General features: G+C 48.2%; 1 protein-coding gene across 2 annotated transcripts in view; it reads left to right on the top strand.

The window, feature by feature from the left end:
* shank3a (SH3 and multiple ankyrin repeat domains 3a) overlaps nucleotides 1–13,881 on the top strand; it is a 176,202-nt gene that overhangs the window by 139,270 nt on the left and 23,051 nt on the right. For both annotated transcript variants that reach the window (XM_076049282.1, XM_076049283.1), the window contains exon 14: nucleotides 1,051–1,164. In XM_076049282.1, the coding sequence (XP_075905397.1) occupies nucleotides 1,051–1,164 (114 nt within the window). The remainder of the gene's footprint in view (nucleotides 1–1,050; nucleotides 1,165–13,881) is intronic.

The following is a 13,881-nucleotide window of genomic DNA, read 5'->3' on the forward strand; positions in this document are numbered from 1 at the left end:
GCAGATCAGCGGATGATTTGAACTCGGCTGTCACACTCGGCTGCCCACACGTGTCTCTCAACAGGAAGTGCACTGGCTGAAGTTATGATGCTGCTGCCCTGCTGCACTTTTTCTGATGTTTGATCTTTAACTGCCGCGTCCAGTCCTTCTGCCAGCGACTGCAGTTACAGTGACGTCGCCTTGACATGTGGCAGTAGTGGAATGTACAGTAGTTGGGAGGAGACGACATCATGTAGCAGGCTGCAACATCACGCTGCCGTATCCCAGCAACCAGCTTCAGAGGATGAGAGGAGAGCTCGCTGAGGCGCAACTTCATTTCCAGCTGCTGTTCTCTGAGGAGTGTGTGTATGTGTGTGTGTGTGCGGGCTTGCGTGCTTGCGTGCATGCGTGCGTGCGCGCGTGCGCGCTCCTCAGCCTGTTAAGATTATGAATGAGTGTTGCAGGAATGAACGTGGCTCCTCAGTCCTGCAGGGAAGATCAATATCAACCATACATTCATCTTTAATTAGCACAGCGGAACTCAGAGGCAAGCGTCTCCGTGTCCTCTCAGCCCTCCACTTCCCTCTCTTGTCCTGCTTCCTTCGGCCTCTCCGCCTCAACGTGTTTTTCTCTACTTCTGCATCTTTCTTCATAGTTTTTTTTTCCTCTGTGAAAAAAAGAAAATAAATCTTTAATGGCATGAAAGAGAATGAACATGTGTCTGCGATACACCTTTGCACGGATCATTAGGTAGGACTGAGAGTTTCTCACTACAGCCTCTCCCGCTTCCTTCCAGTGTTCTTCAGCTGTGTTTTGCCAATATACACACGCTGACTCATATATATGTAAATATATATGTCTGTGTATTTTTCCCTCTCTCTCTCCTATTCTGCCCAGAACTTATGTGACCCGACAGAGAGAAGCTAAATCTCTCTGTCGTCTCATGACTTGTTGTCCTTCTTTCCCCTTTCAAGGCTCTCCAGCAGCACACTGACATGTGAACATGTGACCTTGTTGACTGACGGCAGTGTTCTGACTGAGAGCTTCTCTCCTCTCGTGTCTCTCCTGCAGTGCTCAGCATAGGGGAAGGAGGATTCTGGGAAGGCACGGTCAAAGGGAGGACGGGCTGGTTCCCAGCAGACTACGTGGAGGAGGTCCAGATGAGGCAGTACGACCCGCGACTGGGTAAGATCTCCGCACGTGCTCACACACAGAGCTGCCGCTGCAGCAGCTCTGTCCATGGTGCTGAAGCACACATGGAGCGTCACTCTAGTGCAGGGGAGGGCTATAAACTGTTTGGCTGGTGGGCTGCAATGGCACTGACAGGAGCCGGAGCAGCAGCAGATGGATGGAGTGTTCTGGTGAGTCACCTCATAGGAGGAAACAATCTATCATGGGATATTATGGAGAAAACATATTGCTGTAATGTCAATGGAAAATTAAGCAAAGCAAATCAGTGTCTTTGAAGCCCCACCAGGGTGTTTAGCTCTTAGAACCATCCTGGACCATCCAGAACCACCAGGGTGGTTAGCTCTTATAACCATCCAGAACCACCCTGGACCAACCAGAACCACCAGGGTGTTTAGCTCTTTGTTGAAATGACTCTGAAAACACTGAAAAGGGCTATTTTATTCATTAGTTAACATAATTTCTTCAAATTCAGTGGGCCCGATTAAAAAGCTGAACGGGCTGAACGGGCCTCATTGTCACCCGTGCCTTGTAAAAAAGAAGAAAAGGGTTTGAATGGTTTGAGCCGAGATTAAAACTCATCTAAACTGATGTGGTGACAACGACTGATGGTTTGCAGGATGTCTGGGGGGAAAGAGCAGTTTTGCTGCTTGTATTGGTGTTTATCATGCATCTCCTGAGACCTACTTCTGCTGCAATCGCGGCGTCCTGCCATCTCACACTCAGATGTTGAAGGATTGGGGTTAGACTGTAGAGCGTGTGTGAGGAGATGAGAAAGGCTCCCGAAACTGTAAATACCCCATTTAAATGCATTTTGAGGGGGGAAAAGATGAGGGGAGGAGTGAAAGAGAGGGGGTGGGGGTAGAGGGACGGATGGTGGAGCAGCGGCGCAGTGTTTCTCTCCCAGAGGTGGAGAAGAAAGTAACAAGCAGAGAGATGGAGCTGATGTTGTGGAGCTCCTCATCCTCATCAATCTTCAGCAAAAACACACCTACACCTGTTTGTGAGGGATTAAAATAACCTTCTGCCTTTACCTTCTGTTTCCCTTGACATTTAACAGAATCTTCAGGTGGATGTTCTTCTAATTTTTGGCAAACAAAGGCCTTAAATTAAATTATTATCATATTTTCTGCTGATAAGATTTAAAGGAGACGCTTCCGTGAGTTCATGTAGGAGGTGAGATGATGTGGCTTTTATTTGGACAGCAAAGCGAATCCTTCCCCAGAAGCTGAACAAAGAAAGAAGTAGGAATAAAAGTGAGAACAGAGACATTCAGCTGCAATACTCTTGATGTGTACACGATTACCCGGGCTGACAAAGATCATTCATACTTTACGGACTTTGTGCAGATTAGCAGAATACAAATGATATCTGAGATTTGGTGAGAGTCTTAAGAATTAGTGGAAAGAAAAAAAAAATCAATTTCCTTTATCCGTGTTGCTTCCATCAGATATTAAATCCGTTCCAAGAACAACTACAAAAAAAGAAACATTCTGTAAGTGCCAATTGGTGTAATGCTCGTCATGATTAGATGTAATCTTTAATGAAAACCAGGCTGTATTATCATTCAGCGCCTGGCAGATTGTTGTTGAACGACTTCATTTTTCAATCCAGCGAAGCATCTCGGAGTCAATCTCACCCTCGTTGCTTGATCCATCCATCGGCAGTGCTGCAACAACCAGGAGACACAGGACGACACAGGCGCCAGGGCACGCCGACACACACACACACACACACACACACACACACACACACACACGCAGGCAGAGAGGCAGAGAGTTGTTTATCTGCAGGCAGCCAGTGAGGCGTCGCTGACAGTCAGGGCAATATGTCTCAGCCTGGTGGAGCAGCAAAGTCAGGTCCACGAGGGGGGGGGGGCACAATTAAGTAACCTCCTCTTCCTCATCAGCCAGAGTCGTGACTCTGGAAGCGTCGTAGATCTTCATCAATCTCTGCTCTGCTGAAGAGGCGCCGGTGGAGTTTTGCTGCTGACGGAGGAGCAGCTTGCATGTTTGAAAACAGTAATGGAGCTGCAGGAAGATAGAGGTGTGAAAGGAGGGAAAGAGTTCAGGTGGGAGTGGGGGGTGTGGGGGGGCATCAATACATTCAGACTGTATTGTCATTATTAGGATAAAAGGTGTGATTTTATAATTATAATTATGGTTGATGGTGTTACATCATGGGATTTTTGTTCCATGTAAAAGATGTGCTGAGGGTCAAAAAGGTTGAGAAACACTGGAGTGAAGCGTACTGAAACACACACACACACACACACACACACACACACACAGGCAGTAAACCCGCTGCTGGCCCTTGTTGCAGGGCTAATAGCCGACGTTTAGCCGTGCTAATGGTGGGGATCATCGTGTGAGTATGAACGACTCTCCGTCCTAATGATGCCACCAAATTGCAGAGAGCCACTCGCTCTCTTCCAATCGCGCCGTTAATCTGCCGGCTACAATCTGTTGTGAGGCCCGCAGGCTTAAGGCTCCGCCCACCGCGGCCCCGCTACGCTCCTGTCAGATGTTGCCGTGCCATCAACATGGGGACGCGTTCCGCTAAAGGGCGAACTGTCGGAATGATGCTGCGTTCTCACCAATGCTGCGTCCCCATCAGTCTGCCGACCAATCCCAGCGCAGCGCTGCACTGCTTCCTCCTGCGATGGGATGAGACTCGCTGCATTTTCTCAATGATTTCATATCGGAACAAGCGGCAAACTTCATTTTCTTTCTCTTTCTTTCTTTTTGTTTTTTTGCGCTGGCTCTCCGTGCCTCCCTCTGCACCGCGGCGCAGCTGAATGACTCACAGCCATGTGAATCAGCCCAGTCACATCCAGCCGCGGCTATTTTTAGCTCGCCCATTAAGAAATTTTGTAGTGCGTCGGCACTCCCCTGGAATGCTCAAACGCCGGCGTAGCTGCGGCAGTGGCGGGCGCGGGGGGCATGATCAGAGGAGGGAAGCAGCGATGTTGCAGTGGGTCGTGGGGGGGCGCTGAGACCAGTGAGACCAGTGAGACCAGTGCTAGGTGTTCCAGCGTGAGGCCCAGTGTGGGCACTGGTCTCCGTATGTAAAACTGTGAGTCTGGAACTGTGTGACTGGAGCTCAGGCAAGCAGACACTTTTTGGTTTTATGCAGTGTATGAAAAACAGGGCGGTCCAGCGGGGTCGGACACCCCGACTGACCCATGAGACCCCCTGAAAGCCTCAAAGCAGATTTCCCCCACTGTAGGATAATGAAAGTGTGACAAATAAAGTTCTTTAATCTTGAATCAATCCATTTGATTAGAGAGGGAGCGAGGGATGGTTGGCGTGAAGGTCCAGTTGAGTCAGTGTGAACCTGCTGCCTGGACCAGTGGGAGGAGCCACCACAGCTTCCCTGCACAAGCCCGTCAGGAACAAACACACAACTGTTGTCCTGCGGCAACACGCCGGCCTGTGTGTTGGTGTGGGTTGATGTCTGTTTGCCGGCAGTGCAACGATGGCCACTATCTGTGCTCCTCATCCTCAGAGTGAGTCAGTGGGCTGTGTGGAGGAGAGATGGATCCATATCCAATCATAATAGATGGCCCAGCCATCTCAACAATGATTCAAAGCGTCGGGGACGTCTGGCAGCGGAGCGCACAGATCATCATTTGACAGCCGCCGCGTTGGAGAGGCAGCGGGTCACCTACACACACACACACACACACGCACACGCACGCGCCTGGTCGCTTGCATGCCAGCGCAGTGGCTCCTATTACGCAGCAGATTGGCCCGTGGCGCTCACTCTATGAACGGACTGTTGACTCTCCCGTCTGAGTCATTTCGCTTTTTTCCAACGTGTTTTTCTGTTGCCAGGACTCGGCAAAACGCTGTGGGTCAGAATTTTCAGTTGCGTCAAGTATGGCGAGACACACACACACACACACGCACGCACAGTTAACCTGGCACAGCTGTCTTTATAAGTCTACTGTACAAGTCTGAATTGACAGGACTGATCACACACACACGTTTCTCTCCTAGCAGGATGTTTTCACTTCCTCTGTGTGTGTGTATGTGTGTGTGCGTGTGTGTGTGTGTGTGTGTGTGTGTGTGTGTGTGTGTGTGTGTGTGTGTGTGTGTGTGTGTGTGTGTTTGCGCGCGTGTGTGCGTCTCAACATGAAATATCTTTTGCTGCTTTTTTCCTCACTGTTTCCCCCTGAGGCAGATCAGACTCGCCCCAGCAAGCAATAATTGCCTTTTCCTATAAACTTTTTGTCACTCTGTCACAACTCTATGTATACACATATTTTTTTTGAAAGCACATTTTCCTCGCTCCACTGGCTGTGCACAACATCTTCATCTAGGAGACCCAATTCCTCACTGGTCCTTTATTTCAATGTGTGACTGGGAGCTCCGCAGAGTCTCTCATCCAGCTGGCTGACCTCCAGTGGACGGTGTTTTCACTCGGTCTTCGAACGTGAGTGGACTCCATTAGTTTTGACCATTTCCAAACACTTGATACAAGCTCTTGTTGTATGAGTTAGATGTGTCCAAACGTGCCCTGTGATGCAGCTGGTTCACTGTCGTTCACTGAGTTTGTGTTGCCTTAATAATGACTTATCCCTCCCACATCGCTTTAATCGCTGAATCTTCTGCGGGAAACGTTTTCTCAAGGTTCCCACTCTCTCTTTTGTGCCTTCATTTCATGGAAATTATCAGAGTGAGAGAGAGAGAGAAGAAAAAAAGTCTGAACCATATAAAGCTATGGATTCATTCTTGGCATGTTGTTTATAATTTAAAGCGCACAGCCTTTAAATTCTTCTGGATGTGGAGCTAAACTGAGCTTAGTTTTTTCATCTGGGACCCCTCCTCCCCCATCGCTGTTGTCTCCACCCATGTCAGTGTCTCCGCTGGCACTGACCTCCACTGGCAGGCGTGTGCTGAGAAGCTGTCCTGCTATTTTGAGGATTCTCGTACAGTCGCCGCCTCTTGTTGTCTCCAGTCCGACTGAATTATTCAAGGCTTCCCACTTTTTGCCGGAGAGGAGGTATTTATAGCCGCTGGTCGCTGCTGCTGTGTAATGTTGGATGATGGAGGCAGCAGCAGCAGCAGCAGCAGCGAGTCCTTGTGATGTCACTACAACACAAACCAACCCACCAGACTTTGCAGTGGAGGAGAAGGAGACGGACGGAGACGGAGACAGAGTGGCGGATAGATAGATAGATAGATAGATAGATAGATAGATGATAGATAGATAGATGGATAGATACTTCATTGATCTCCAGGAGACATTACGTGGTTCTGGAGGCGGGACTGGACAGGACGTCAGGTTTTTTACCATCAACTGGGCCAAACAGCAGGTGTCTTCTCTGAGAACATCTGAGTAGCCGTCATGGCAAAGTGGAAGCTCCTCCGCCAGATTCTTTATTTTTAATTTTTTTGTGGGAAGAAGATGAGAAGAGAGCCGAGTCCAGCGGTGGATTGATGCCGGGTGGGTGGGTGGCCCAGTCTGTGCGCTGGGGGTCATGGACTGCTGTCCACTGATGGTGTCGGAGCTGCCGGTGGTGTGCAGCAGGATCGACGGCGTGGTCACTGTGGTGAGGGCGGAGCAGCCAAGCTCCGCCTCCTGCCGCCGCCTCCACTGGGGTGAGTCGTCTTGAGTTAACCTGGTGTTTGCGGCAGGAATGAGGTCTGTCACTGAACAATCCCAGTCTGGTTTGGCTGGAAACTTTATTTGAGAGTCTCAAAGAACACTGAGTGTTCTGTAGAAATGGGAGCCCACAGAAGAACAGTGAGTACTCTCATCCAGTTTTTTGGAGGAAAGCGAAAGAGACACACAGAAATCTCATTGAACAAACTGTTGCAAACCATTTCCAGTACAACTGCTTGAATCTAACTCACCACTCCAGATGTGAGTCCAGTAATCTCCTCCACATCCAATCACACCGTCGCTGGAGACAATTTGCACCTCGCAGATCTGCCGTCTGATTTTTCACTTTGTTGCTTTCTATTTTCTACTGGGGTTATTACAACCTCAGCTCACTGACAGCAGATTCAACACAGGCTCTGTGCCATTGTTCAAGTGTTTTCTGAGACACTGAGTTGAAGTTTTTAATCCTTTGGCCAAAAAAAACTGAAACCTTTACGTTGCGTTTAACTTGCGCTAATTGAAAGCAGATGGGTTGAATAAGTGAAACATTTCAGCCTGTGTTTTAAGTTTTTTGTTGTTTGTTATTGCCCATATAAGGACCTGGTCAAGCAGAATCAGGTATGTGAGTCAAAGCATGAAAAGAGGTATGGAGGCTTCAGCTGATGCAGCAGGTCCAAGTCAAGCTCCACCTTTACCAACACCTTGAGGACTGCGGAGCAGTGCAAACTCATGAACATCACCATGGGACTTGTACATGATTATTATGTACCTCAGTGAATCACCATGACACTGGCGAGAGGAGAGAAAACTTTCTCCTCCTCACCCTCTCAGCCCCTGCAGCTCCAACTGGTGCCGCTCAGCCCACTTAGAGCATATTTTTGTTTTATTCATGAGCACTTTTTTTTTTTTTTTTCCAATGTTGCCAACGATGATGCCACGGTGTGATTGGCAAATAAACGTTGGCACTCAGACAATCCGGAAGAAGAAGAAGCATTAAGATTTATGCGGCCATGCGGAAAAGAAAAAAGAATAAAACGCTGTCAAGCTTTCACGCCAGCTTTTGACGAACTGGCTTCTTTTGAGCGGCTACATTATTAAATCTCATCTGCCATTCTGTTTGATTAAAAGTCTGTCTGGCGCCGTCGATTCTTTTGTCTTTCACTTGAGCGCCGCAGAGCAGCACCATGCATTTCCACCCAGAATTAATCTCCTCCACCCATCCATCGCTCGCGCTTCCTTTTATTTCCCTTTTTTCTTCCCTCCCCCTGTCCCGCTATACGCACACCTATGGTGAGGAAACTAAACTCCTGCTGCCTTGTAGGGGACCAGACCGTCCTTGAGGGAAAAGAAAGTCCGGCAGGTGTTTCTTGAAGCTGGAGAGGAGGAACCGCTCAAAGTGGGACAAAATCTCTGCAACTGCGTGAACAAAGTTTTTGTCCTTCTTCACTGGCAGCCTGTTGCCTGCAGCTCTTTATCTTAACAGTGAGCTGCTTTTTCCAAGCAGCTGGGAACAGTTCATCTGTAAAGGAAGCTGATTGGTTACCAAAGTGAACCTCACCCAGACTGAGCCCACTGAGATGTTTGAATACTTCAGATCCAGATGAGTGAATCCTGAGGCTGCGGCTGTCCTGCAGGGTTGCTTCACACCTACAGGTGGAGAACAGCTGGTGGTGTTGGGGTCTTTTTCACAGGTTATTTGGGGAGACAGTAGTTTAGAGAAAATAGGCCTGTTTACTCCCCAGGATATTTTTATGGTCCGGCTGTTATTGTCCTCTGCCCTCCCTCCCTCTCAAAGAAGTCCATCCCTCGTCTCATTTTGCCTTCATCCCACCCTTGTTGCTCTCTTGTGTTTATTTAAGCCAGCCGCACTTTCATGTCAAAATACATTAAACTTCAGGCTAAATTGTCAGGATGGAAGATTTTTTTCAAGAGCACCAGAATGAAGTATCAGATTGATGTGCTCATTGAGTTTAAGTTTCTCCATTTGATGTGGAATAATTTCCTGTGAATTCAACTAAATAATAGATGAACCTGTTTGGTCAAGAAAGAGAAAATTGGGGATCAAAGCGGACGAGATGTGAGGAAATGAGAAACAATATTGCTCCACTTGATCCCTGCTGGAACTGCGAAATCCCCAGAGTAGAAGGAAATGAGGCTGTTGGCTGCTCTTCCTCACACTGCGTCCGCTCGTCGCAAGCACAACATCGACAACATTCATCTAAAAACACAACAACACAATGCTGCTCTACCACGTTATTAGGGTTCCTGCTCAGGGTTCCGTCCAGCTGACCCGGAAATGTGTGAGTGACATGAGTCGTTGGCAGAAGCAGAGAGGGAAAGAGGGAAGAATTAAAAAGTCAACGAGGCTCCATTTATGATTCAGTGGCGACAGAGTGGCGGCTGTGCAGCTCTTATCAGCGCTGAAACAGAACAGGTTGATTTTCATGCAGCAGGGTTCCCAGAGAGTGTGTGTGCGTGTGTGTGTGTGTGTGTATTGTTGCGTTGTGTGGCTCTCGCGTCCTTCACGCAAGGACAGTGAAGGTGTTCCAATCTGTCCACGATGGGGAAACAGCCCGGAGCCGAGGAGGAGGGGGGGGGGGAGTGGACGGGGGGGGGGGGGGGGGGGGCGTGACTTTCCAACAGGGAAACACGATAAACGGCGCAAAGTGCTTAATATTCTTCCATCCCATTGAATACAAAGTCTGTGTAAACACTGATCTCTGATAGGAGGAGGAGAAGAAGAGGAAGGGGAGGAGGAGGATGAGGAGGAAGAGAAGGGGATGAGGAAGGGAGGAGGCGGAAGAGAAGGGGAGGAGGAGGAGGAGGAAATGCCGCACGGCTCACGGCAAAGAAGGCAATATCTAAAAAATGCTAAGCTAACAAGGAGCAAGACCCACGGTGTTCTGTGTATATTCTTATGAGAAGCGTTCTAAGAGTAGGAAAACCGAAGGGCTTTTTCCCTACTGTGAGTGCACCCTTTTATTAAGGTATTCATGGGCAGTATGTTAAAGTTTTAGCAGAATAAAGTCATAAAGACAAATTTTACACACTGGACCTTCAAAAAGATGATATGCTACATTTTCCAGCTGCTTGATGATTGTTCTTCTCTTGAAGAGCCCCAGTAGCTCCTGGCTGGTGCTGTCAGACTGCAGGTTGGAGTGCCTCAGGTGATGCTGGGCAGGTTGCTGCCATGCAGATATTTCCCCTCTTATTATATTATCCTGGCGCAGGTGTGAGCAGGGTCTCTCTCTCTCGCTCTCTCTCTCTCTCTCGCAGAATGCAGATGCACTTCCCCACTCGCCCATTGATTGTCAAAAAGCCCATTAGAGCTGCAGGTGTTTGCCACAACAGGCCTAAAAACTCTGATGAGTTGAAGTGCAGCGCTGAGTGCCGCCGTGTCACAAACTGGAGGTGGCGCTGGCGTCTCCCGCATTCATCCTCCAAACAGTGCGAGTCTGCAAAGAGGTGGAAATTATCTTCTGACCTCAGAGCTCGGTTCTTTTCCACCATCTGTCAGCTTTTCCCTTCATGTCCAGTATTGGTTTGACACCAGTACACCGCTTACTCTCTGCTCTCCTCCACATGGTGTCGCTCACATTGTTCACACCACTATCAGCCTTTCAATGCTGCACGAATGCACTTGCTGCAGCACTAGTTGGTGGAAACATTGTATCAGTTGATTAGCCGCTCGTACAAGCAACCAGAGCTCATTTAGTGCGCTGGTGTATTATATCTGTTCATCACCGGCCTAGAAGGACGGATCAAACCCCGCCTCCCCGGTAACCACCCGGGATGGTCCAGCCTTCGGCGTATTTTCCTTGTTGCGTCACCGCCGTTCCCTCCTGCTGGCCAACCCTGGAAGTGACGTTTTCATAGCATCACGCTAACCATTGGTTCGCCATCTAACGATGGCGTTGGATGTTCAAATAAGTAAAATCCTACATTAAAAACTGGATACTTTATGTGAGACTTAAATACTTAAATTTATACGAAGTGTCTTTTCCAGTAGATGGCGCTAATTTCAGCTGACTTCCCAGCATCCCACAATGCTTTGCAGCAGCACACAACGCATCATGGGACACACAAGTACGCGAAGGATAGTAGAGGTGCAGCCTTGGAAATCGGCTTAAACGAGGGCGCATTCCCAGTACGCATTTGGAGCGTCCTAAGGACTTTTGGGAATTGGGAGGAGCCTTCACGCAGTGCTATGACGCAACTTCCTTTCAAAATGCGTACTTCAAGGATGCAGACCCTGAATTGAGACACAGCGCCAGTGGGACACCACCGTTCCCTCACTCGTGAACAAGACCCCGAGATACTCGACCTCCTCCACCTGAGGCAGAGTCTCTCCACCCACCCGGAGAGGGCAAGACACCGTTTACTGCTTCTCCACCGGATAAAAAGGTGTCTGACAGTAGTTGTCATGTTCCAATCCTCAGAAACATGTGTGTGTGTGTGGGTTTGCGTGTGTGTGGGACAGATGGAAGTGTAGTCCGAGTGGGGTCCAGGTTATCTGCACCATCACAGCCTGCTGCTCTTAGAGGCTCCTGGGCCGTGACCAGGCAGGTGACAGTCGTGATGAACGAGCTGCATTTCACACTCTTTAGAGTGAATCTGCTTTCACTTGGTGTGCACCAGACACACAAACACACACACACACACACACTGCACAACCACAATTGCGTAGACCCCATTGACATCAAACAGCTCCTTTTCTAACACGCACATTCACGCCAGCCTCCCGTTCAGTTCAACATTAGACTGATTATTTTTTTGTTCTTCCTTCTTCTGCTTCTTCTTCTTTTCTTAAAGGACTAAAGCTTTGTGATTTGTGAGCTCACACTTGTTATTTTCCTCCTCAAAATATCATGTTTTCTTATCACAGCCCTCTTTGACAGTGGAGCTAATGAAATGTCCTGTCTTTCCTACAAAGCAGAGGCAGTTCAGTCCCAAAGTGTGCAGCGGACTCTTTCTGCTTCCCTCAAACAAAACACTCAGCTTCATTAATTGCTCTCTCTCACATTCTCACTAGATATTTTATTATTATTTTTTTTTTGTTCTTGCGTTTTTGTAGCCTTATTTCCATGCTCATGTCCTTGCTTCCTGCTTTCTTGTCTCTGCACAGCTGATGGAATCAGCCAGTCTGTGAGATGCCAGAGTGGATCCACGTCAACTGTCGCTCGTTCGCGAAGCACAAATACATTTTTTTTTTGTCACTCAAAGCGTACAGAGATTCTTTCTGCGTGTGTAAAGAATTCTTCCTATTGAACTGCAAACCAACCATGACATCAGTCATCAGAAAAAAACAATCTGCTCTCGTTGAAACATCCTGGTCCCAATAAAGCAGCATTTCCTCCACATAGGCCCATTTCCCTCAAACCGGGTTTAAAAAAAAAAAAAAAAAACAGATTAAAAGAATCCTTGACTTCCACCATTGGAGCGGATACTTCTCTGTAGGCTCTTTAGGAAGTCTATAATTCAAGCCGCGACATTTATCTTGGAAGCGTGAACGCAGAATGACGCAAACAGTCTTGGGAAAATATGCTCCATTTCAAGGCTGTGTTCCTCATGATGTGAGCTCAGCAGCAAGATAATGATGATACAGCAGCAGAGAGAAGAATTAGAAAGAGTGCAAAAAAATATATGTATATCCACAAGTGTTGATGAGCCCAGTATTAGAAGAACATCACTCACTCAATGGGAAATAGAGGATGCACTTCTGCGTGAGACACAAGGGACTGTTTGTTCGCTCCTCAAGTTGACTCAAAAAACCCCAAGATCTAACAAGCAAATAGTTGCAGACCCCATATTTCCAGCTCAAAGCCGTGTCAAAGTGACATCATGGAGCTCAGCGGGGCCGAGAGAGCGAGCGAGTGAGTTTGTTCCCTGCCAGCAGAGAAGGAGGGAGACAGACGAGCCTCGTTATCAAATAGACGCAGCTCCGTGCGGTAATGTGGGCCACTCTCATTAAATCAGCCTCCTTCCTTCTGAGCGCTGCACTCACAATCATGCTGATGTTAGCGCCGGCGGCGGCTAGGCGGATGGCTGGATGGCTGGATGGGTGGATGGGGAGCCGTGGAGCAGGTAAAGAGGAGAGACGGAGGGATGAAGACATCACACGGTGGCGGCGGAGAGGAAGAGCAGAGGATTAAGGGGCGGCGGTCGCTGCTCTGACTGCTGGTTTGAAAAGTGCAGGGTGGCTAAATACCCCCCCCACACACACACACACACACACACACACACACACACACACACACACACACACACACACACAGTTGAAGAAGCTTCCATCGTCTGTCCGACACTCAGACAGACAGACGGAGTCTCACAGGACAGCAGCCAGATTCACCTCCTCTGGCTTCCCCTGCATTTATTTATTAGGCAGCAAAGAGAGAGAGAGAGAGAGAAAGAGAGAGGGGTCAGAGGTCAACGGTCAGATTGGGTGGCCAACGTCATCACACTCTGGCACATTTGCCATTTGCAATAATGGGGTTTCAGGCTCGGGGAGGTGTGAGAGGTCCACACATTTGTAATGTAAATCATTTGTGTGCGTGTGTGTGTGTGTGTGTGTGTGTATATAAATATATATATATATTTTTTTTCCTTTTTCTTTTTTTTAATTCACTTTTTGCGCTCTTTAATTCTTCTCTTTGCTCTGTACTTGCTGCTATAACTGCAAATTCCCCCAATATGAGAGAATTAAAGGCATTTTATTCTGGCTGTTTATTCCAGGTGCAATGTGTGTTATTTGTTAGGATGGGGAGGGCGCATCAGTCTCCATCTGCACTGCCACAGGACAAACTTACTCACACACACACACACACACACACACACACACACACTGGTCACATTCAGGTTTATTTGGCCCATTTTAAAAGGGAACCGGTTCAAAGTCCAAACTGCATCATTTTTTGACGGTGTCAGAGATGAACAGAACAATGATCCTCCACGAGGGAGAAATGAAGCATGGTAATGATAATTACTGCTCTGCAGTGGACTAATTCCTCTCTGTGCCAACAACATTATTTCCATGGACCAAGTGTTTGTACATGTGTGTAGCGAGAAGATGCTGATCATGCTGGATGGGAGTTGCCGCTGCCGGCA

This window comes from Nelusetta ayraudi, unplaced genomic scaffold (genome assembly GCF_046127955.1).
Source record: "Nelusetta ayraudi isolate G7.1 ecotype Tasmania unplaced genomic scaffold, CSIRO-AGI_Nayr_v1 ptg000111l, whole genome shotgun sequence".
Taxonomy (NCBI): domain Eukaryota; kingdom Metazoa; phylum Chordata; class Actinopteri; order Tetraodontiformes; family Monacanthidae; genus Nelusetta; species Nelusetta ayraudi.